General features: G+C 40.3%; 1 protein-coding gene across 1 annotated transcript in view; it reads right to left on the bottom strand.

Moving 5' to 3' along the window:
* Positions 1-25,871, bottom strand: part of LOC137247730 (calaxin) — a 42,511-nt gene that overhangs the window by 7,664 nt on the left and 8,976 nt on the right. Inside the window, exon 2 of the mRNA XM_067778690.1 lies at positions 2,596-2,962. Coding sequence (XP_067634791.1) covers positions 2,596-2,962 — 367 coding nt within the window. The remainder of the gene's footprint in view (positions 1-2,595; positions 2,963-25,871) is intronic.

The following is a 25,871-nucleotide window of genomic DNA, read 5'->3' as shown; positions in this document are numbered from 1 at the left end:
ATTTTTTTAAAATTATTTTATTTTATCTTAAATATTGCTTAGGTATGTACATCTGTTCACTATATATTTCATATTTTATACACCCGATTATTTGGATATTACGAATGGGATAAGATTATGATGTTCAAACCCATTCATGAAAGGTATGAAGACAGTCCCATCTTTATTTATTATACTCAGGTGACAGAGATCACAGAGTATATTAATTTTGTTCGCATAACGGTAATCCGTAACGGCATAAACTAATCGAGATGGATATAGACTTCTATATATGTATCAAAATAATCTGGGCGAAAAAAGAAATTTATTTAGCGATGTTCGTCCGTCCGTCTGTCCGTTGTGAGTTGAGTAAATTTTGAGGTATCGTGATGACATATTGGTATGCAGGTTCCTGGGCACTCATCTCAGATTGCTATTTAAAATGAACGAAATCGGACTATAACCACGCCCACTTTTTCTATATCGAAAATTTCGAAAAACAGACAAAGTGACATAATTCATTACTAAAGACGGATAAAGCAATGAAACTTGATATGTGGATTGACCTTATGACGCAGAATAGAAAATTTGTAAAATTTTGGACAATGGGCGTGGCATCGCCCACTTTTAAAAGAAGGTAATTTAGTCGTTGAAGATATCATGATGAAATTTGGCAGGAACGTTACTCCTACTACTGTATGTGTGCTAAATAAGAAATAGCAAAATCGGATAACGAACACGCCCACTTAAAAAAAAAATAATTTTAAAAGTCAAATTTTAACCAAAAATTTAATATCTTTACAGTATATAAGTAAATTACGTCAACAATCAACTCCAGTAATGATATGATGCAACAGAATGCAAAAATAAAAGAAAGTTTCAAAATAGGTGTGGCTCGACCCTTTTTCATTTAATTTGTCTAGAATACTTTTAATGCCATAAGCCGAACAAAAATTCTTGTGAAATATGGCAGGGACATAGATTCTATGACGATAACTGTTTTCTATGAAAATGGCCGAAATTGGTTTGAAGCTACGCCCAGTTTTTATACAAAGTCGGACGTCTGTCCTTCCGCTCCGCCGTTAAAATGATAACTTGAGCAAAAATCTATATATCTTTACTAAACTTAGTTCACGTACTTATCTGAACTCACTTTATCTTGGTGTTAAAAATGGGCGAAATCCGACTATGACCACGCCCAGTTATTCGATATCGAAAATTACGAAAAATGAAAAAATGCCATAATTCTATACAAAATATGAAAAAAGGGATGAAACATGGCAACTGGATTGGTTTATTGACGCAAAATATAACTTTAGAAAAAACTTTGTAAAATGGTTGTGACACCCTGGTCAATATTTAAGCCGATATCTCGAAAGCGCCTTCACATATACAACTAAAGGTCACTCCATTTTAAAACCCTCATTAATACTGTAACGAATTTAGGGAAATTCCGCTTATTCCAAATCTTCTGCTAATGTTCGAATCGCTAAATTGTCGAATAAATAACTCCAATATTCAATAATGCAAAAATGGTATTTAATAGACTACTTGAAAGTACTTCACAATAACACTTCACAACCAGTAGCGTGCTTAAATCAAACTGATTCTCGCTTACTCAGCTTTCGCTCTTTTTATATTCTCTGCTGTGTCGTTGGCATGCTTCTAGGCGTTTCTTCTTCTAGAATTTAATACTTAGTTACCGACTATAAACTACAGATGCACGTTTATAGCTCCTCGCATAGCCATATGCGCGTGTATATGTGAGTGATACTTCCACCGATGATTGCATACTTTTGTGAGCATCTCAGATACATGCATGTGTTTGTGCATATCTCTCCGCTTCTTGTATGTACATATGTGTAGACATAATGATTGACTTCTTTATGTAGATACAAGTGACTGCTTAGTATCGGCTTAGAGATGATAGTATACCTTAGTGTTGCTAATATTCGTCACAATACCTTTAATTTAATACCCATATCGTACGAACACATTCTAGAGTCACCCCTAGTCCACCTTTATGGCGATATCTCTCACCTATAGAACTAAGACCCACTCCCTTTTAAAATACTCTTTAATACCTTCCATTTGATACCCATGTCATACAAGCACATTCCAGGGTTACCCTATCTTCATTTTCCTACATGGTTATTTTCCCTTATTTTCTCTCCAAAGCTCTCAGTTGAGTATGTAATGTTCGGTTACACCCGAACTTAACCTTCCTTACTTGTTTTTAATTAGCTTAATTAATGGCTTTTTGTAAATATGTTAATCTTTAAGTTTTTATGATGTTTATTCGATTGTGGATAGCGAACTATCCAAAGTTCGTCAACAGGGCGTATTCGTAACAATTTTATCGAGAACTAATTGAAAGTTACTCATACGACATGTCACTAAAGCACTTAAAATTCAAAGTACGCAAACTTTCTTTCGCATAAAATTTTTACAGACACTTACACATACAAATACACATTGCTATCAAACCTTCTTCTTTGGTTAGCAGCATACCTTTGTCAAACTAAACGAAATATGCGCCCGATGGCGTATGAGTAACATTTCTCCATACAAAAAAATAACAAAAAACATTATTTATGCTATTCAACACCAACTCACTTGCTAAACTTTGTCTTTTTACGTAAATTTTCTAATAATTTCGGATTAATTTTACCGCCCAATTCGTCCATCTTGCGTTGAGGACGTCGCTTTTGTGTCTGTTTGGCGCGTTGCTCTGCATTACAAGAATTGCGTTTGCTGCTCGCCAAAAATGCGGTAACGCTCTTCAATATGCATTTTTTGGTAAGTAAATTTGATTTTTCTTTAGCACCGGCGAGGACGCCGTTGGCGGTGGCAGTGGTGTCAGCTGCGGTGGCAGTAGATCCATTAGCTTTAGATTTTTGTAGTTGCTTTTGTTGTTGTTGTTGTTGTGCACCATTAGACGATTCAGTGGTGGCATTCACACTTGAAGCTGTTTGTGTTCCCACTATGCGGGTGAAATGCAACAAAAAGAAAACAAGTACAAAGGTAAATGGAAATATAATAAACATATAAATAGCAAACATACAACAATAAATATATACATACACATACGTTCATTCAGAAACACCACAAAATGAAAGAAATAAAGTTAGTGTTTCTGCACATATGTATGTACATTAGGGTGGGTCGATTTGTATGGAAGAAAGTTAACCGATATCACGCCAACGATTTTTCGATATCGGTTAATAAATCGCCCCAGTCTAATGTATATGGGGTATTCCATCCCATTTCGACCAATTTTGAACCCGACCCCTTTAGAATTGGCTGAAAGTTTTTCTTCTTTTTCTAGCTTACGAAAGACGTTTTTCAGAAGTTTTTCAAATTTTTTCATCCAACTCAAAAAAAGTTATGAACTTAAAAAAAAACACCGTTTTTGTTTTCAAAATGCTATAACTTTTTCAAAAATTGACCGTTTGGGATCTTTTTTTTTTAATTTTGTTTTTAAATGGACTTTTCGGAAAACATTCAAAAAAATTTTTAAAGTTTTTTTTTTTTTTTTGTAATTTTTCAGTTTTTCGAGATTTTTCGAATTTCGCCCTTTTTTTCTCATAAAGAACTCCAATCAATTCTGCAATCATCACCACTAATCCCGGAGTGGGCCGAGAATTTTTTTTTTTATTTAATTGAAAAAAAAAACTTTAAAATTTTTTTTGTACTTTTTCCGAAAAGTACATGTAAAAACATATTTAAAAAAAATGATCCGAAACGGTTAATTTTTGGAAAAGTTATAGCATTTTGAAAAAAAAAACGGTGTTTTTTTCAAAATGCTATAACTTTTTCAACAATTGACTGTTTGGGATCATTTTTTTTTTTAAATATGTTTTTAAATGTACTTTTCGGAAAAAAACACAAAAAAAACTTTAAAGTTTTTTTTTCAATTAAATAAAAAAAAAATGCTCGACCCACTCCGGGATTAGTAGGGATGATTGCAGAATTGATTGCAGTTTTTTATGAAAAAAAAGGGCGAAATTCGAAAAATCTCGAAAAACTGAAAAATTACAAAAAAAAAACTTTAACAATTTTTTTGAATTTTTTCCGAAAATTCATTTAAAAACAAATTTCTTAAAAAAAAGATCCCAAACGGTCAATTTTTGAAAAAGTTATAGAATTTTGAAAACAAAAACGGTGTTTTTTTTAAATTCATAACTTTTTTTGAGCTGGATGAAAAAATTTGAAAAACTTCTGAAAAACGTCCTTCGTGAGCTAGAAAAAGAAGAAAAACTTTCAGCCAATTCTAAAGGGGTCGGGTTCAAAATTGGTCGAAATGGGATGGAATACCGCATATACATACGTATGTAATAAATCAAGAACAATAAAAAAAGAAGTGAGCCTAAATGCGCGTCAATCACGCAATAGTGACAGTAGACAGCAGGCACCAGACGCCCGACAGTAGGAAACAGGCATCAGGCAATAGAACGGTAATAGAATGTTTCACGATACAAATAGTAGATGACGAACGTACCTAAATAAGAGTATGCAACCTGCAGTAATTCAGATTCGTCCTAAAGTTGCCAAAACTAGTCTTCCATCATTGCTATGGTAGTGCCTTCCTTACAACTTTTTCATACACTCATATATGCAGCCTAATTGCACTAGCGAGGACCTCAGAGTGGTGGCCGTCGAGCAGAAGAGTAGGCAGGCATTTATTCTGGCATACTGCTATATGGTCCATACTGCGAAGGCACCATCGTGGCAGTGCCAAAGGCTAGTGGAAAAGGAAAGGCGTAAACGGCGCAAAGGGCGGTGGAGAAGGTGATACAAAGGATAAAGACGAGTTTCTATTTTGTTAAATCCTACAAACCGATTTGTAAATAGACAACGGGGATGGTGTCACCTTAAAGGGTGGTACATCGTCCAGCATTTTTCTTGATATAACACTTAGCTATGGTCGTGGTATATCAAGGTGTGATTGGTGAGTCCTTATTAAGCTGACCATGCGTATACCAGCTTCAGCATCCCCCTAAAGAGGGCAGAGAAGGAAAGAACCTTTAGAAACCCTAGGTCAAGTATCTGGAACAAATTCCGCGAGCATCTGGGACAACCCATAAAAGTTGCCACTATAGAAGAACTGGAGGAATCCAATAACTTCCTATAAAGGACGCTTAAAACTGCGTACAATAGAGCTTGTTCACCTAAGAAGATTCAGAGGAATCCAATAACTTCCTATAAAGGACGCTTAAAACTGCGTACAATAGAGCTTGTTCACCTAAGAAGATTCAGAGGAAAGGCAAAGCCACAATGGCGGAGCAAGGAGCTGGGTCTTCTTAGAGAACAGGTAACAGAAATGTTCAAGCTGGCAAAAGTCACGGAGAGCGAATCCTGTAGAGTAGAGTACAGGGATCTGTTGAGGATCTAAAAGCGCGAAATCCACAGGGCAAAGAGAGCCTCATGGAAATATTTTTATGAAATGAAATGAAATGAAATATAGAGTACTCCAGCGAAACAGCGATGTTGGGGAAAATCCTAGCTAGAGCAAATATAGACTTGGGACTAATTAAGAAACGGGAAATGATCACGTATTAGTTAGTCCCTTGAAGCGCCGTTCGAAGCACATTTCCCACTGGGAGGTAATGACGAGGAGCTAGATGACAACGCTTACCATTCGATCACGGTGAAGTATTTTACTAAATTTAAAACCCCGAGCTCAGATATCAGTATATTCCCTGCCCTGCAACACATCTTTAGTAGACTGATGATGTAATGCATTAAAACAATATTCGACGGATGCATAATAATGAATAATGCACCCAACTTTAGCACAATTGCTCGTGTCGTTTTCCTATCAAAGGCGGAGAAGATCAGTCATATGTATCCCCATAGACTACATATCTATTACCTTTACAAAAATTCTGCTGAAAACCTTTGAAAGGCTGATAGAAGTCCAATATGGATGAAAAACTGCCCTTCGAGGACATGTCGGTAGGCACGCATTGCATAAGGTGGTTATAAACATAGAGAAAGATTTGGAATATTAAGAGGAGTCCTTATGAGTCTTCTTAGGCATTGCCGGGGCATTCAATAATGTCTCTAAATATGCGATAATTAAGGGTCTTAATTACATTGAAGTACATCCAACCCTAACCGGATGGATCAGTGGCCATAAGTGGAAAACGCCTTCCAACAATTAGCTTTTTGGTGAATTGTCGTGGAAGCTCAACGTGGAGGAGAGAATAAAGAAGGCCTCAATGAAACTTTAAACATGTAAAAGAATGCTCGGGTGTAAGTGGAGTCTATCGCCTTCTCTACCTTGTTCCCTATTTGACCCAGGGCAGAGATGGAAGGTTGGCGCAATGGCGCTCAACCGGCAGACGACGCGATAAAGGGTCGAAGGTCATGTATAGGTCTTACCACCTCAGACTAACAAAGTTACTCCTATCATTAAAAAAAAGGGGACTAAGACTCATAATGGATACTCTGATTTGACACTGCCTTTTGGCGTTCCATGCCTTTAAATTATGCTGTGTCAGTGATAGTAGTTGTAGGAAGTGCGGGTTGGAGAAGACAACAGCAGCACACAATAGAGGGTTAAGGTAAATGGCCCCATTACAGTATCAGCTACTGCGGATCCAACCACGACTTGGAGTCAACAAATTTAACTAACGTTCATATTTGAAGCTTGGAGATCACCGCAAGACTGAGCAGTCAACGTTCTTTTACTTAGTGCCGGACAGTCGCAATATGCTGCACGCTTTTCTCCTTCTCAATATATCTGCGACTGTGGCAATAATTGTAAGTTTCTATACCCATCCTAGCGGCGTGAGTACATATCAAGCAGTGACCAATGGGAGTCCTCATTCATTCAGGGTCAAAAGAGTGTTAATATAATGTTATTATTATTATTATTAGCCTCTATGCACTGCGACCTTTATTTAGACCTATTATGCTTGAACTTTTAGCTTGTTACTATATATGGAAGCTTTTAATGTATATAAGTACCTCTTTAGGCTTTTTACTCCATATCTTGAATGGATTAAGAGTCACGCCACCTACTTGGGAGAGTTTCTGCTTTGCTAATGCGATGCATTCGTAGAGACTGCCAACCGGCGTTTCATCGTCGAGCTCACAAAAGCGACAGATTTGTGTATCGGATAGATGTAGGCAGCAGCCATGGTATGATGGTAGTGTGCTCCGCCTACCACACCGAAGATTCTGGGTTCACGCCCCGGGCAAAGCAACATCAAAATTTTAGAATCAAGGTTTTTCAATTAATCAATTTCAATTTTCAATCAATTTAAGAAATTTTTTGTAAGCGGCGTCGCCCCTTGGTAAAGTTTGGCAAGCACTTCGAGTATATTTCTGCCATGAAAAGCTATCAGTGAAAACTCATATGCCTTGCAGATGCCATTCGGAGTGGGCATAAAACAAGTAGATCCCGTCCCGCCAACTTGTAGGAAACATTAAAAAGGAGTAGTATGCAAATTGGAAGAGAAGCTCGTCCTAAAATCTTTTCGGAGGTTATCGCGACTTACATGTTTTTTTTATATATTACTTAGGTAATATCGTAGAGTTCGTAGGTCGTCTCTCTTTAGATTAATAAGTTTGGGTGATACTCTCGTTACTGGGAGTATAAGAAATTTAGCCTGTCCAGTCTGCCTGTTCATTACCTTTGTGTCCCTGCGGCCCGGGAGCCCATCCCAACAAAACTTCTTTTTCTTTGGCTCCAAGGCCGTTTAATACTGCAAAGCACGTAAGGCTGTCTGGCTGTCTGGATGTCTGATATATTGAGGATACTCCCAAGGGTAAGCCACTTCCTAAACATTCTCTACCGCAAATTTGAATTGCATGGATTTCTATTTGAAAAGTAGTGAGGTCTCAGGGGCCATAGCATCACGCAGTTGCAATATGGTATTTCCTATGAACTTTCTTATTACTCTTAAGCTCAGAGATATTTTGAAGTCTTAGTGCAGCAAGTGTTTTCTTTTTCTCTATTGGAATTGGGAAATGAGGTATTACCACTAAGGTACTAAGTGCATCAGCAGGGTACGTTTTCATCGCACACGCATGTAGGACGCAGTAACCAGAGAATATTTGCCCTGCTTATAATGTGCATGCCCGTAAGGAAGTCAAAAGAGGCCATAGATATGCCTACCTAGTCATTTATGGGAAGGGTGTGGGCGGTCGTATCCGTCCTGGCCAGCTCATAAGCTGTATCCAAGTATCTTTATCAGGCTAATAAAGAAGCACAATTTGGGTCAGCTCATTGACTAACCCGTAAATGTGGTAGAGCTTAGCTAGGGTAAGAAGTTCGCCAAATGTTTTACTACCCGCCTAAATGCTCGTCTACGGGTACGTTTCACTATTACTACTCGGTATGTAGCATGTTTTTAAAGCTTTTTAATTCCATACTTGCCTACCACCACATACGAATATATACGTATGTATGTACATAGTACATATGTCAAATTTGTATTCGTAGTTTCCTATTGATTGATATCGAACTTCCGTGGGGAGTCAGAATGCCACCGCCCTAAATTTTCCACCTAATCAATGCACTAACTAGCTAACGGTACATTATCAATGGTATATCATTTGTTTATTTCTTGAACATATATATCAAGTATGTATGTTTATTTAATGATATCAATTCCTTTCCTTTTTTATACCAGCTGTACTTGTACACAGGGTATTATAACTTTGATTGGATAACGGTTGGTTGTACAGGTATAAAGAAATCTATATCTGACTTCCATATATCAAAATCATCAGTATCGAAAAAAAAATTTGATTGATCCACGTCCGTCCGTCTGTCCGTCTGCCGTTAACTTTAGTAGATATTGAGATATCTTCACCAACTTTGGTATACGAGCTTATCTGGACTTAGAATAGATTGGTATTGAAAATGAGCGAAATCGGATGATAACCACGCCCACTTTTTATATATATAACATTTTGGAAAACACAAAAAACCTGATTATTTTTTAAATAATACACCTAGAATGTTGAAATGTTGAAATTTGACATGTGGACTGATATTGAGACTCTTGATAAAAATTTTAAAGAATTTGTTTAAATGGGCGTGGCACCTCCCACTTGTGATAAAATCAATTTTACAAATATTATTAATCATAAATCAAAAATCATTAAACTTATCGTAACAAAATTCGGCAGAGAGATTGCCTTTACTGTAAGGAATGCTTTGAAGAAAAAATGGACGAGATCGGTTAAAGACCACGCCCACTTTTATATAAAAGATTTTTAAAAGGGTCATAGACGAAAATAATAAGCTATATGTTAGCGAAAAAGAGCTTTGTATCAATAGAATTTAACTTTCTAAATTGAATTATAACTTTAAATTTGAAAACTCTAAAATTTTTGAAAATGGGTGTGCCACCGCCCCTTTATTGTTTAAGCAATTTTTAATGTTATGGAGTTATAACTCGAAGAAAAATTTACATATCGTAACAAAATTGGGTACACATATTTTCCTTACAGCAGAAAATATTTCTAGTCAAAGTGAATAAGATTGGTTAAGGACAACGCCCACTTTTATATAAATGACTTTAAAATAGGTCGTGGGCAAAAATAATAAGTTAAATCTTAGCGAAAAATAGCTTTGTACCAATCGTATTTTTATTGTTCTGGTATATCTTTATTTTAAAATAAACAGTAGGGAAATCCCCATATCTGAAGGGAAACTGCAATATTATCCGCTCAAGGTCATTGGTGTTAGCCTCTGTATCCTTTTTGCTTCTTTTAAACGAAAATTAGTTCAGAATAGAACCATACATGTATGTATGTATTATTGCGCAGCCTTCCCAACAAACACTGAAGACAAAAATCTCAAATGTTTGAGAAAAACATTGATTCTCAGTTTGATATTCAACATTATTTATCTTTTGAAACAAAATATTATCGCAACTTTTTCTCAAACGTCGACCTTCAACTTGAGAATAATTTGAGACATATTTGAAAATTTTTTTCTGTCAAATGTTTGAGAAAACATTAATTCTCATTTCGATATTCACCATTATTAATCATTTGAAGCTAAATATTATCTCAACTTTTTCTCCAACGTTTTTCTTCAACTTGAGAATGGTTTGAGATATACTTGCATTTCGTTCTACTCTGGTGGAAAACCATCGATATTGTGGAATATTTTTGTTAATAATAATGTGAATACTTTTTGCGCCAATGTGTCTAAATTTTAAAGTACATAATAAGTGTTCATGAAACCCAAAAATAAAATGAAACATAGGACAACATGTTTATTTTACATCAATGCTATCTATAGTGCCGTTGATAATTCGTCGATCTCTAATTTGCATATTTTAGCTGGAAATGTAAAGAAGCGATTTTGTTGGGTGAAGTTGGACATAAAGTGAAAAAATAAGGAAGTATTTATATATTTTAATAATATTAAGTGATGTTGTACTACATTATGTATAAATCTAAACGAGTTAAAAGGGAAGTGAGGCAAATAATAAATTTGCTTACCAAAAGTGGCACAACAGTGGATTCCATTTCATTCCACTTTGTTCTCGTTTGAGAAAAAGTTGAGAATCCAAAAATTCTCAATTTGAAAATAAAGAAAAATTCTATATTACAAATGTTCCTTTTAGCTTGAGAATGCTATCAACGGTTATTTGAAATGCATTTGAAAACTAAAGTTTGAAATGTGAGAAATGGACCGATTCTCAAATATATCTCAAACTGAGAATTGACAAAATTGTTTTTTGGGTTGTAACACTATTAAGCCACAAAACGAACAACAACAGCATTTCAAGTGTACAGCGGGGTATGTAATGTTCGGTTTCACCCGAACTTATATTTCCTTACTTGTTTTTGTTGCACATGTCAATGTTCCATATAAAGACATTTGTTTATAGCGTGACGATTGAATGGCAGAATAAGTAAATGATTTTATTAACTTGCGCTCACAGCTAGGGTTGTTGTTGCAATAAAACACATTATTTATGTTGTTACAGCCTAAAAGTATGCAATCGTAATATTTGAACAATGTAATGTAGTTTTTGCCAAGCGCGGTTACCACTTTCGTCTATTTGAACCAAAAATTGAGTATGAAGCCGTGTTCACGCAACTGGGGAAAGTTTCTGCTCGCCATTTACCAGGGAAAATTCGCTAATCCGGCTGTTTGAATCCAAGTATCCTCTGGGTAGCGGCTGAGCACCCATTTAGTGGCGAGCTAACATGAGAAGGCGATAATATAGAAAGACCACTCTAATATTACCAATTAAGCTGTGGGAGTTCATCTGCATCGTCGAGCCGCTACGCAAAATCACACTCCAACGAAAATTCCAACAAATCCGCAGATAATGAGACAATCCTTTTTTGATGACGGCCATAGCAAGAGCCTCCATGTAGGCTTGCGCCAAACGCTTTTGTGCACATCATTGCTTCCAATGGGATGCAATAGGAGGTATAATATAAAGTGTACCTCTGTGAGGTTTATCTAAAACCTTAATCGTATTATGGATAATAATATCAGGTTGCGCGGCAACTCCACCACGTGCTCCGTAGACTGTTTCGATGCGCCTTTTAAGACCCTTTCAAGCAGGCTCTTTCAACCCCAAGCCCCTCATGGAACGCAAATCATGCACCAGAAGTCGTATGGCTCGCTGACAATGTGAGACGAGGCTCATGTGAAAGAGCTCGGAAAAAAATTTACAGATCCCTGTTTTAAAGCATGTAAAGCTGATTTTATTTTAAGAGGATGAGAACACCCCATTTTTCCAAAGAATTTTACTGAGTTTTAGAATTTCAATTCACACATCAAAATTGATTTTTATAAGTACATAATTTACTGATTAATCAAATTTTTTTTTGGTTTTCCAAATTGCTGTGGAAACTTAGACGATCTAACAGGGCTACCTAGAGAGAATATTGTAAAAGGATTAATGATCCTCCAAATGTGGTGCGACTCCAAAAAACACTCTCTATAGATCATAGAAATGTAATTGGGCCTCTAATGGGAGCTACACTAAGCAGCCGGAAGGGAATTGTAAGCTCTAACTTAAAACTCACAAATAATGGGAGACTTGCTCACCATACATAGGTGGTTGAGAAAGACGCCTAGCAACAAATCTCACACTATCAAGCGAGTGCAATGGGCTTTGTCTACTTCCCATTCAAGTCAGTGGAAACAGGTGGGGTCTATCCCCGTCTGTTACAGTAGAGAATAGGCCATGTAGTCCCGCCTTATCCAACCTATGTATAAAAAGCATCTCTACTGCTCGGCTACATTCCAAACAGGTGGACAGAGGCTAAGTTAGGATTCACACGAAAGTCAGGGAAACCCAAGCAGCTGACCTTGTCCTATCTACCAATTAGCATCAGTTCGTTTCTCCTAAAGGGTTTAAAGAATATTTTGAATCAGCATACTATGGGGACAACCTAAAAAACTTCCTCTGTGAAGGACTCAATTTGCCTATTAGTCAGCCAAATTCACGGAGACGGCTATACAGAGCCTCACGAAAACATTGAAAAGGCTTCGGAGTCTGAAAATATAGCTCTCTGCGTTTTTATTGACGTCTTAGGGACTTTCGATAAAACGGCACATCAAGCTATGATTGACGAGGATATAAGCGCAAAGAGCGTTCGCTGGCAGATATCCATGCTAAAGAGAATAAAAATCCATCTTGAACTGGGAGGACAACTTAATCAGTTGTGACCGCGAGGATGCCCTCAAGGGGGTGTACTCTCGCCTCTCTTGTGGACCCTAGTCATAGATGACCTCCTGCATTTATTGAAATCTAATAGATTTGACACAGAAGCGTAGTAACGTAGTAATCTGCATCACAGCCATGCACCAGGATAATTATCCAACCACATGCAACAATCCCGCGCATAATAGAAGGGTGGTGTGATACCAAAGAATTGTCTATATACCCTAATAAAAATTCCCTAGTGAATTTTACCCGGAGAAGAAAACTATCCATGCCAGAACCATCCATGGGTGGCACCAAAATCCGATGTTCAATGGAAGTAAAATACCTAGGTGCAACGCTGGACAGAACCCTTGACATAACGGGTGCGAAGAGAATGCCCCCTGCTACTGCACTTAGGGCCTTAGTGGGAATACCTGCCTTCCCTATTCTAATAGAGGAAGAAGTAACACTTTGCTGCGCTAAGACTTCGAAATATCGCTGAGCTAAAGAGCGCACACATCACGGCATATGAACGTAATAAGAAAATTCATAGAAAATCCCGTATTGCGATTACGTTCAGAATCTAACGGATTTTTAAGGTGTCCATTGTGGACAGAACTCTTCGAGAAAGAGGGAATCCGTATACTGGCTCTGACTCTGAGGTCTGGTTCACGGATTAAACAAAATTCGATGACTTAAAACAACCGATACAAATGAGATGGAAATGAAGAATTTTTAGGCAAAAAGCCATGCAATAGAAGTTTGCGGTAGATAATATCTACGAAGGGGCTTTTCCTCAAGGAGTATCCTCGTTATGTCAGACATTACTTCTAAGTAAGTGGATTAATGCATTGGAGTCCTAAATGATCTGCGAGTCAAAAACAAGATTTTGTTAGGATGGATTGGCGGCCAGCAAGGACATGAAGGTAATAAACAGGCAGACCACCTAGCCACGTAGGGTGCTTTAGCAACATAATATAGTCCAGAACCTTTCGGTTGACTCACAAAGGCTCTCATTAGGGAAACAATGCAGCTCAGACGACACTCGATAGATTGAATGCTCCGGGCAAAGTTAGGCCGCATTGTTTATACTTCCAGCAACAAGAGTATCACCCAAATTCAATTACTTACTGGGTACTAAACGGGACACTGTTGTCTACGATATCCTTTCCCAAGGCTTCCCAGCCAGTTCATGTACCGCAGCGACTTGGGATTTATGCCGACCAAGGGCTGCCATTTCAGTGTTACCCCATTTAATTTGTTGCGTCCCACTGCTACAACAACAACAACATATCACCTTAGTAAGCTAAATAAATCCGATACACAAATCTGTAGCTTTTGTAAGCAGGAGGATGAAACAACGGTTCACATTTTCTGCCAACCCATCGCTCTGTCAAGGCAGCAACTCTCCTATCTAGGTGACGTTGCTCTTAATATCTTCGTGATATGGAGCAAAAAGCCTGAAAAGGTACCCAAATACATTTAAAGCCTCCACATACAGCAAAAGGCTGAAAGTGTAAACGCAGTAGACCTAAATAAAGATCGCAGTTTATCGAGGCCTAATAATAATGTGGCGAATTATTAAATTAGCAGTTTCATACATCACTATGCTGCTAGTAAATAAATGAACAACAACATTAAAGCAAGCTGCCACACATACATGTAAACCGCTAAGCTAACAAAAATGAGGAAATTTCACATACATATTGTTACGAATATTAGCAAAACTAAGGAGTGCTGCCATCTCTAAGCCGATGTTAAGCAGTGATGTGAATTCACATCCATAAATCAATCATTATGTATCTACATAAACAAAACAATAATTCCGTCTACACTTATGTACCATGTACGTATACGAGCAGCGGAGAGTCAATGCACAAACACTTGCATATATTTGAGATACTCCTATAAGTATGCAATGAGAAAAAATATAAAATTGTGCAATTGTAGTTACAGATGAGAAGTTTGAGAGCTGCTGGACTAGTAGATTCTGGAAGCGCCTAGAAGATGTATAAAATTGTGCAATTGTAGTTACAGCTGAGAAGTTTGAGAGCTGCTGGACTAGTAGATTCTGGAAGCGCCTAGAAGATGCGAAGGTTGAAAACAAAGAGTATAAAAGGCGGCAATTGTAGAGGCACTGGAATTCAGTTTGATTTGAGTTGTCATGCAGTTTCGACTAAGCCGCTATCTAGCGAGCAAGAGCAGTATTATTTTGAATAGTAGAGTTTCATTTGAGCTATCAATCAGTTTGGTTATTAAGCAAGCTATTCGGTGCACAGTTTGAGTGTTATTGTGAAGTACTTTAATAGAGGCCATTTTGCATTATTACAAATTGGAGTTATTTATTCAACAGTTTAGTGATTCGAACTAGGCAGAGGATTGCAAATAAAAGGATTTGCAAGTAAAATTCGTTACAATTGGTGTCAGAAGAGGAATTGTTGAATAAATTCCGGAGGACAACAAGGACATGGCAAAGTTCAGTGAATTGAAGATCCAGCAACTGAAGAAGGAGTTGGAGAGCCGTGGATTGAATACAAGCGGCGTTAAACTCGAACTTCAGACACGGCTACGAGAGGCAATGGAAGCAGAAGGAATTGATATGGACGAGTATGTCTTTTATCCTGATGGGGACGAGACAACAACAAAAATTGCACAGACTTGAACATGATATTGGCTGCAATAACTGCTCAAACATCGACAGTAACATCCAAGATGGAAGCGCAAGAGGCACGTATAACAGAAATGTCATCACAAATATCCACCAACATGTCATCACAACTGGAAGAACAGAAAACGTATATGTCATCACAGATGGAATCCCAAGAGACACGAATAACATCCAAGATGGAAACACAGCTCGAAGAACAGAAGACATATATGGCATCCCAACTGGAAGAGCAGAAGACATATATGGCATCCCAACTGGAATCACAGGAGGCACGTATTTCAGAAATGACGTCGCAAGTGTCATCTCAACTGGAAGACCAAAAGACATATATGGCATCTCAATTGGAAGCGCAAGAGGCACGTATATCTGAAATGTCGGCAGAAATTTTGGAACAGGTATCGTCAAAACTGGAAGCGCAGGATGAAAAATGGCTCAATTTCAGGCAGAAGTAGATGATTTAAAAGGTCGTATGGAGTAGTTACAACTAAATCGCCCAGCTGTTTCAGCAAGCAATCCAAAGGTAAAAACACCATCCTTTGACGGTTCTGTTCCTTTCCAGGTGTTTAAGATTCAGTTTGAAAATACCGCAGCAGTGAACAACTGGAAAGCTGAAGATAAAGTTGCTGCACTATTCGTGGCATTGAAAGGATCTGCTGCTGAAATCCTACAGACTATTCCCGAGGGAGAGCGGAACAACTACCAAACATTGAAGGAGCGTTTGTGCACTGCCCCAATGTTAGCATATCCGATTCCAGGAGCAACATTTATTCTAGATACAGATGCGAGTGGATATGCTATAGGAGGCGTTTTATCACAACTGGTCGATGGACAGGAGAAGGTAGTTGCATATTACAGCCGTTCGATTGGAAAACCAGAGAGGAACTACTGCGTTACGCGGAGAGAGCTGTTGGCATTGGTAGAGTGCATTAAACATTTTCCCAAATACCTCTACGGCCAGCGATTCCGTGTCAGGACAGATCACGCAGCGTTGAAATGGCTTCTGCAGTTCCGTAATCCGGAAGGACAATTGGCACGGTGGATCGAGCGACTACAAAGCTATGACTTTTCCATTGAGCATCGAAAAGGTAGTACCCATGGAAATGCCGATGCAATGTCATGAAGACCATGTAGTTTGGAATGCAAGCACTGTTCAAAAGCCGAAGCTAAAGAAGACATTATAGATGTCCGGCTAATGACTATAACATGTACAGATTAATGGGACAACGAACAGCTAAGAAAGTGTCAGCTAGAAGATACAGATCTGTCACGTGTTATGCAAGGGCTCGAACGAAACGAAAGACCAAACAGAGAAGAGATGTCAGCAGAGAGTCCCATTGTGAAGTCATATTGGGCACAGTGGAACAGTTTAGAATTGATATCCGGTTGCCTTCATCGAGTATGGGAGAGTGAGGATGGTAAATGCCAGAAGAAACTGAAAGTTGTTCCCAGAAAGAGGATTCCTGACGTGCTCAGCGAGCTGCATAATGGTCCAAGCGGAGGTCATCTTGGAATCACGAAGACGCTCGAGAAGATTAAACAGAGATTCTATTGGGTTGGTTGCCGTCAGTCGGTCACTGAGTGGATTGCGAACTGCGAGGTTTGCAGCAGAGCGAAATGGCCCAAAACCCGAAGTCATGGCCAGATGAAGCAGTATATTTCAGGTGCACCATTTGAAAGGATCGCCATGGATGTCGCAGGTCCATTTCCTACTAGCAACCGCGGAAACAAATACGTACTAGTGGTTATGGATTATTTCAGTAAATGGCCAGAGGTATACCCAATCCCAAACCAAGAAGCAGAAACAGTCGTAGAAGTGGTTTAAAACAAATGGGTTACAAGGTATGGTGTACCAATGGATTTACATTCTGACCAAGGCAGGAATTTCGAATCAGCTGTGTTCCAGGAAATGTGTAAATCATTGGGCATTCGAAAAACACGAACAACTGCATTGCATCCTCAATCCGATGGTATCATCATCATCAATAGAATATTGGAGGAGCACTTAAGGAAAGTAGTAGACAAGTACCATAAATAGTGGGATACCCCCATACCATTATTCTTGATGGCTTACCGATCAGCAGTGCATGAGACAACGGGCCAAACCCCTGCAAAAGTAATTTTTGGAAATGACCTTAGACTGCCAGCTGATTTCAAGTTTGGGATAGATGCCAATGCGGAGGGAAATGTCAAGAAATCCACTAGTGATTTGGAAGAAGAGCTAAGAGAAATACATGATCTGATAAGGCAACGAACAAAGATTATGAGTGACAAGATGAAAGCCAGATACGATAAAGCAATTAATTCAGAAGGTTTTCAGGAAGGAGATTTGGTGCTGTTATACAACCCACAACGTAAAAAAGGTTTGTCCCCGAAATTGCAGTGTAATTGGGAAGGCCCATACAAAGTTGTAAAACGGATCAACGATGAAGTGTACCGCATACAAACCATTGGTAAACCACGAACCAAAATGAAATTGGTCCATTTGGAAGGGCTGGCAACGTTTAGATCGGGAGATTTGTCTAGTCGGGACGATCAGACTTAGGTGGAGGGCAGTGTTACGAATATTAGCAAAACTAAGGAGTGCTGCCATCTCTAAACCGATGCTAAGCAGTGACGTGAATTCGTATCCATAGATCAATCATTATGTATCTACATAAACGAAATAATAATTCCGTCTACACATATGTACCATGTACGTATACGAGCAGCGGAGAGTCAATGCACAAACACATGCATATATTTGAGATACTCCTATAAGTATGCAATGGGATAAACTATAAAATTGTGCAATTTTAGTTACAGCTGAGAAGTTTGAGAGCTGCTGGACTAGTAGATTCTGGAAGCGCCTAGAAGATGCGAAGGTTGAAATCAAAGAGTATAAAAGGCGACAATTGCAGAGGCGCTGGAATTCAGTTTGATTTGAGTTGTCAAGCACATTCGACTAAGACGCTATCTAGCGAGCAAGAGCAGTATTATTTTGAATAGTAGAGTTTCATTTGAGCTATCAATTAGTTTGGTTATTAAGAAAGCTATTCGATGCACAGTTTGAGTGTTATGGTGAAGTACTTTAATAGAGGCCATTTTGCATTATTACAAATTGGAGTTATTTATTCAACAGTTTAGTGATTCGAACTTAGCAGAGGATTGCAAATAAAGGGATTTGCAAGTAAAATTCGTTACAATATAGTAGGTAGGTAGGTTGAACTGGCCGGTCCATGAGGACCTCACATAGACTGATTGAGTCCGTAGTGTTACCAGAAGTTTGTTTTAACGACCAAACTAAAAAACCCTATCAAAAACCAGGACCTATGTTATAAAATAACTTCGTCCTCTTAGCAAATGCTAGAAGCTTCCTAGGACTTAAGCCACTTGCTGCTTCTAGATCTGACAGCTGTATCACTCCTAATAGCTGGAGTCTTAGCCTGGCAAGTGCAGGGCACGAGCACAGAACGTGCTCGATCGTTTCCTCCTCCAACCCGCACTTTCTACATCTGCTATCACTGACCAAGCCTAGTTTAAAGGCATGTGACGCCAGAAGGCAGTGTCCAGAAAGAATACCCGTCATGAGTCTACAGTCCTCTCTTTTTAATGATAGGAGCAACTGTGTTAGTCTAAGGTTGTAAGACCTACACATAATCTTCGACACTTTACAGCCCCGCGCTTGAACCCACGCCTTTCCCGCTTGGTCGATCATGTGCACCTCTCGCCTTCGCTTAATCTCGCCCAATCTAATTGGGACATCTACGGAGCAAGCTTCAAGGGATGCGCCCTTTTTAGCTAGTTCATCCGCTTTTTCATTCCCATCTATTCCCATATGACCTGGGACCCAATATAGATGTATGCTTCTCCCTGTCCCGATTCTCTCCAGAGACTGCTTACACTCTAACACTCATTTAGATGCTGTGCTATGCGAGATTATTGCCTTAATTGCTGCTTGACTGTCAATATAAAAGTTAACACGGTTGCAGCTTAAGCTATAATCTTCCAGGGTTTCTACTGCTTTGGTTACGGCTAATATTTCCGCTTGGAAAACGCTACAGTAATCCGGCAGCCTGTAGGATCTACTTATTTCCGGATCAGCGCAGTATACCGCAGACCCTACTCCTTCCACTACTTTGGAACCATCGGTGTACACATGTATCGCCTCGTCCGCCATTTGCGCACCCTTGCGCCAACCGTCCACCTCTATTGTGGCCTTAAGATCTCCCTCGAAGCGCAGATAGGGAATCATGTAGTCTGTTCGTCTTGTGATTGATGACGCTATACTACTATGGCCATATGGTCGGCGCTCAAGCTGCCCCGAAGCACCGAGCCTGGTTGCGGTCGTTAACGCTTTGTTCTTTGCTACCAGGTCTACAGGTGGGATGTGCAAAATGGCATACAGTGCAGCCGTCGGGGTTGTTTTCAGGGCTCCCGTAATGCTAAGCATCGATAGTCTGCATACCCCCTCTAATTTTTTGAGGTATGTTGTTTTTTGTGTGGCTTTCCACCAAACAAGAACTCCATAGTATAGAATAGGGCTTACAATCGCTGTAAAAACCCAATGAGAAAGAGAGGGCGATAGGCCCTACGTACACCCCAGCATTCTTTTACATGCGTAGAGTGCCGTTGAGGCCTTCTTGACCCTCTCCTCCACGTTGAGCTTCCATTACAGCTTACTGTCTAGGATGATTCCTAAATATTTGGTGCAAGGTTTCTCCTGTAAGGTCACCCCTCCTAACTTAGACCTGGTCCAATTTGGGACCTTGTACCTCTTTGTAAACAAGACCATATCCGTCTTCTCCGCATTGACTTTCAACTCGACATTAGATGCCCAGGTATGAATATCGCGAAGCGCCCGATCCATCAAAGAACTAATCGTTGGAAGGCACTTTCCACTTATGACAATTGCAACGTCATCTGCGTAAGCCGTAAGTTTTACGGGTCCCTCATCGAATTGCCTGAGCAGTTGGTTGATGACCAGCGTCCACAGCAGAGGTGATAGCACCCCTCCCTGCGGCGTGCCCTGTCCACTGATTTCGTGGCCTCGTACAATCCCCATTGTGATGTAATCTTTCTGCAATTTAACATGCAGCCGATCCATCTGATTAAGGCAGGATGTACTTTAATGTAATTAAGACCATCCATAATCGCCCATTTTGCAACATTATTGAAAGCCCCGGCAATGTCCAAGAAGACTCCTAGAGCATACTCCTTATATTCCAGGGATTTCTCTATGCTTATTACCACCCTATGCAATGCGGTGTCTACCGACTTGCCTTTGGTGTACGCATGCTGTGTTGTGGAGAGCAGCTTTTCATCCACGTTGGACTTTATGTACACATCTATCAGCCTCTCAAAGGTTTTGAGCAGAAATGATGTTAAGCTAATGGGTCTATAGTCTTTGGAATACATGTGACCGATCTTCCCCGCCTTTGGTAGAAAAGCTACACGAGCAGTTCTCCAAGAGTGCGGTACATGATTCAGTCGTATGCACCCATCGAATATTATTTTAAGCCATTCCACGACCGCCCTACTTGAGACTTGTAGCATGGCAGGGAATATACCATCTGGGCCCGGCGATTTAAACTTAGAAAACGTCTTCACTGCCCACTCGATCTTGGTATCGGTCACCAAGCCCGGCACTACTAGCTCCGTGATCGGAGTGTGAGTGATGTCTGCTGGCTCCTCTAAACCGTCTCCCGATGGGAAATGTGTATCGAGAAGCACCTCAAGGGATTCCTCGCTATTACGTGACCATTCCCCGTTCTCTTTCTTTATTAGTCCCTGGACTATGTTTCCCTTTGCTAGGACATTTTTCAACCGTGCTGTTTCGCTGGAGCACTCTATATCCGTACAGAAATTTTTTCGTGAGTTTCTCTTCGCCCTAGTAATTTCACGCTTGTAGATCCTCAGTAAATCCCTGTACTCGTCACGACACGCTTCGCTTTCCGCGGTCTTTGCGAGCTTAAACATTTCTTTTACCTGTCTTCTTAGAAGACTCAGCTCATTGCTCCACCATGGCGGCTTTGCTTTTCCTCTGAATCTTCTTAGAGGGCAAGCTTTGTTATACGCAGTCATAAGCGTCCTTGTTAGGAATTCATTCGACTCCTCCAGTTCCTCTACATTAGCAACCCCTTTGGGTTGTCCCAGTTTTTTTTCCACATGTTTCTGGAATTTAGTCCAGTTCGTTGACCTTGGGTTTCTAAAGGTTCCTCCCTTCTCTACCCTCTTTAGGGGGATGCTGAAGTTGACATACGCATGATCGAAGAAGGATGGTCTATCAAGAACCATCCAATCATACCTTGATATATCACGCTCGGAGCTCAATGTAATATCCAGAACATTGCTGGATGTTGGACCAATGTATGTAGGGACATTTCCCCTGTTGGCTATCTGCAAATTGGTTTGCAGGATGTAAAAAAACAGAGATTCGCCTCTCTCGTTCGTATCTGCTCCTCCCCACGCTTTGTGGTGCGCATTTGCATCTGCGCCTATGACCAACCGCCCTTTGCGCCCTTCCTCCTGTACTAGCCTTTTGCACTCCATCGGTGGAACCTCCGCAGCATGTGCCATGTAGCAGGACGCCAGGATAAATGCCTGCTTATTCTTTTGCTCAACGGCTACCGCTACGAGATCCTCAGTGGTGTAATTAGGCAGCATATATGAATGCAGCTGTTTCCTTACCATTACTACAGCTCGCACCCGTCCTTCCGTTTGCGCGTAGTAAACGGCAAACACGCGCGCGCTAAGTCCAGAAACCTTTCCTCCCGATGAGAGCCACGGCTCCTGGATCAGCGCCACGTCAAACGAACCCTCCTCAAGGGTTAGGAGGAGTTCGCTCGACGCCACTTTACTGTGTTGGAGGTTTATCTGTAGGACTCGCAGCACCATTGGGCTGTTTGTCCCCCTCCAGCACCTTCGTCTTGACGTCGTCGTCCTCCTCCCCTTTCCCTTTTGGTTTAGAGTATTCGAGGCCCCCTTCAGCCTCTCGTGATTGTTGTGCAGGGTGTTCCTCTGTGCGAGTCACAGCACCATTTAGCGGTTGGTCCTCTTCTAGCACGTTCGTGGTGACGTCGGGGACCTCCACCTGTCTTTTTCCCTTAGGCTTTTGAGATCCTTTTCGACTTCGCCCACCTCTAGCGTGTTAGGGTTTTTATCCTTGGGACTTCTTTTCCTGAGTCGCATATAAATTTTGCCAGTGCCAAAGGACATTTTACCAAGCTGCGTGTACAAAATATCCTCCGCCTGCTTGTATATTTGGAAGATGTAGAACTGACCATCCTCGGTAGGCCGAGATACAGTAAGTATCTTCCAATCCTGTGTCGGTATGTTCGGATTCTGATTCTGCAGAAGTCGCAGTGTATCCTCCGACTTCATCACGCATGGTATCCATACCTTAACTTTTGGTACCGTGGGGATTTGCGCTTTATCCACCACCTCAAACCGCGCGTCCGTGCCTTGCCTTTGGAGGTTTGGAACCACTTCCTCCAGCCACTGCAAGCTCGCGATGTTGTCGCACGCTATCATCTTCACACCGTTATACCATCCCCCCGAATCAAAGGTTGGAAGGGCTTACTTGGTTGTTCCCGCATCATCTTAAGCATTAAGCTAATAAGCTCCCTTTCTACAGATCTCCACCTTTCAGTAGTCATTTGTCCGAAAGGACTGCTACGATCAACCAGCGCCACAGTCAGTGACTGCTTTGCCACATCATTCATCTTCTCGGGAAAAGCAGGAGTCTTAGTGTTATCTCCCTTTGGCACCTCCGAGAAAGCCCGAGTCTTAGCGTTAACTCCCTTTAGCGCCTCCGAGAAAGCCGGAGTCTTAGCGTTATCTCCCTTTGGCTTATCTCATACTTCCTTAATTGGAACTTTCCTCTGACTCGCAGCTTTCGAGGTAGTTGCTACCTCGCTATTGGAGCCCATCTGTCTTACAGCTTTGGGCCTACTTGTCTTGTCTATGCGACTGCCCTGCCTCGCGGCTCTAGGACTGGGTCCTTTCTGCCTCTTGAAAGCAGGCTTATCGCCTTCCGCCAAACGCTGCCTCTTCATTCTGCCATTCGACGCTTCTTCCTCCTCGTACCGGTTGCAGAACCGAAGGTTTCTCGCAGCAAACCTTTTGAACTGCCTTCGACCTACTTCTACCGCTTCATGGGCCCATTCCAAGCGCTCGATCTCCACTTCTGCTGGGTCGACCACTGCTTCCAAGCGTTGAACAATTCTTAGTGCTGCACGGTACTGCGAGAGAGCTCTTTTACTTCCTCTGCTCCGTACCCTTCTCCACTCTTCTACTCCGTTCCCATTTGTGTGCTTCTCCAACACGGAGCTCATTGAATCAGCACTACTCTCGCTCCCCGAGTCCGACGCATCGCTTAATTCGTATTTGTCGTCCTTGGATTGCGACTCAGTCCTCCTCTTTACATCGTCCTTATTACAGTCAGTTAATGAGTCGTTCATCTTGGTCGTACGACCACCTGCCCGACAAGGCGGGCTCAGCGGTCCAGTATTATATACGGGGAAAGAACAGTCCGCCACAGCAGCGCCCCTTGCTGTGGTAAGGCCATTAATACTTCCCGAGGTGGCCCGGTATCGGGAAGGCTCCGTTCGAATACAGCCGAATTTATCCCCTGGCTGCAAATCGTCCAATAAGCACGGTCCGCATAACACCCTGGATTAGGGGGTTGGCAGTTCTTGGTCACCGACATCCCGCCGCTTTCGTATGAGGCGAAACGGCGTAGATGTCAGTCCTAACCAGCTCCGCCTCATAGTCGGGCGCTACGGAGTTCGGCTAAGCCCTCACACCAACGACAAGGTGCCTACCCTAGTGAGGGTACAATATAGTAAATAATATAGTAAGCAGCTAAGAGCAGAAGTTGTTACTCACACATACACACACATATAACTAGAAGAGAAACGTAAATATCAGATACATAGAGACATAAATAAGCAGCTGTTCGCGGAAAGTATAGACCTTAGGAAAAATGGGTGGACGAGGTATCCGAGAGTATAGAAACAGCGCAGGGACCAGTTTGATTTAAACACGCTATTAGTGAAGTATAATTGTAGCTGTGAAGTACTACTCCCAAAGTAGTCTAAATAAAGACCATTTTCCAATAGTGAATATTGGTGTAATTTATTCGAAAGTTCAGCGATTCGAACGTTAGCTGAAGGTGCGTAATTATCAGGAATTTCTCAAAATTCGTTACAATAATATAATAATAATATTCACCCGACCTCGCTACATACTTTGGCTATATTATTATTTTACTTCCTTTATATTAGGTCAGTTGAATGTTTGTCCGCTTTTCATACAAATGTTGCAATCGATTTTAAGTAACTTCTCTTCGAGCTACAAACATAGGTTAGAACGCCGTGACAATGCAACAAAAGGAAAAAATATCCGTTAAGTGGCGCACGGATCGAAATAATTAAATAAGAATTTGAAAATTTTCAAACCAACTTTTAAGTAACTTCTCGATGAGCTAGAGACTTGAAATTTCAAACTTATTTCAGAGGTCGATGACAGCCGATGACACGATATAAAAAGATTCGCTAGGGGGCGCACGGGGTGAGATATTTAGAACAATCTTACGAGACGGAGGAAATTTTGGGATTGATTTTTATGTAAGTTCTCATTGAGGTACACACGCAAAACTTAACAGATAGGTTAAGAGATCGAGAAAATGTAAGAAAAGGAGAAAATAAAAATAAAATGTAAAATTGTAAGCACTTCCTGTATATAAATGGACAAAAATTTGCGAAAAATGTCTCTTTATATAAAGACATATTCTTGCTAAACTTTGATTTTTAAATTTTGACATAGAAATTTATGAGAAGTAAAAAAACAAAGGTGGAGGAGACAGTTTTCGCTGATGTTTCTATAAAGGAAGTGCTTAAATTTTTTTTATTAAATTTTTTTTGTTTAAATCTACTCAGAGCAAATGACTTAGTCCTAATATATGTATATGTGTCAGTATAGGAAACAGTAGCTTTTGCGGCCCCCGCGGTGTGGTGGTTGCATGCTCCGCCTACCACACCGAGGCTCCTGGGTTTAAGCCCTGGACAAAGCAAAGCTGGATCGCCTTTCTGCAGAGGTTTGGCAACAACTCCGAGCTTATTTCTGCCATGAAAAGCTTCTCATTCAAAATCATTTGCCGTGCAGTTGCCGTTGGAGTCGGCATAAAACAAGTAGGTCTCATAGCGCCAAATCAAAAGGAAGCACGAAGCAAATTTGAAAAGAAGTTCAGCCTAAATCTCAGAGGTGAACCCGCCAAGAATATTTTTTTTTTAACTTTACAAAAGTTCATCTCATAAAACATTGATAATCCGAATCGCACTAATTTACTTTGGTATGTTTACATTTCTTCTAACAAATAAACGTCAGTCGAAGATTTTGTGTATATTTAACTTATACGGCAATTAGTATGCCAGTCTTGCTTATTTCAGCCATCTATCCATCGTTCGACCAAACTTTAATTAATTTGATGAATTAATTTCAAGCTATTTAGTATCATTCAAGAATTTGAAGCAATTACTGTGAAGTTCGAACAGCAGTCGGAAGTGGTAGATATGAAGTTTAGCGTAAAGTTTGTTGTGAAA

Source organism: Eurosta solidaginis, chromosome 4 (genome assembly GCF_040869045.1).
Source record: "Eurosta solidaginis isolate ZX-2024a chromosome 4, ASM4086904v1, whole genome shotgun sequence".
In the NCBI taxonomy this organism is placed as follows: domain Eukaryota; kingdom Metazoa; phylum Arthropoda; class Insecta; order Diptera; family Tephritidae; genus Eurosta; species Eurosta solidaginis.
This window is presented reverse-complemented; position numbering and strand designations above follow the sequence as displayed.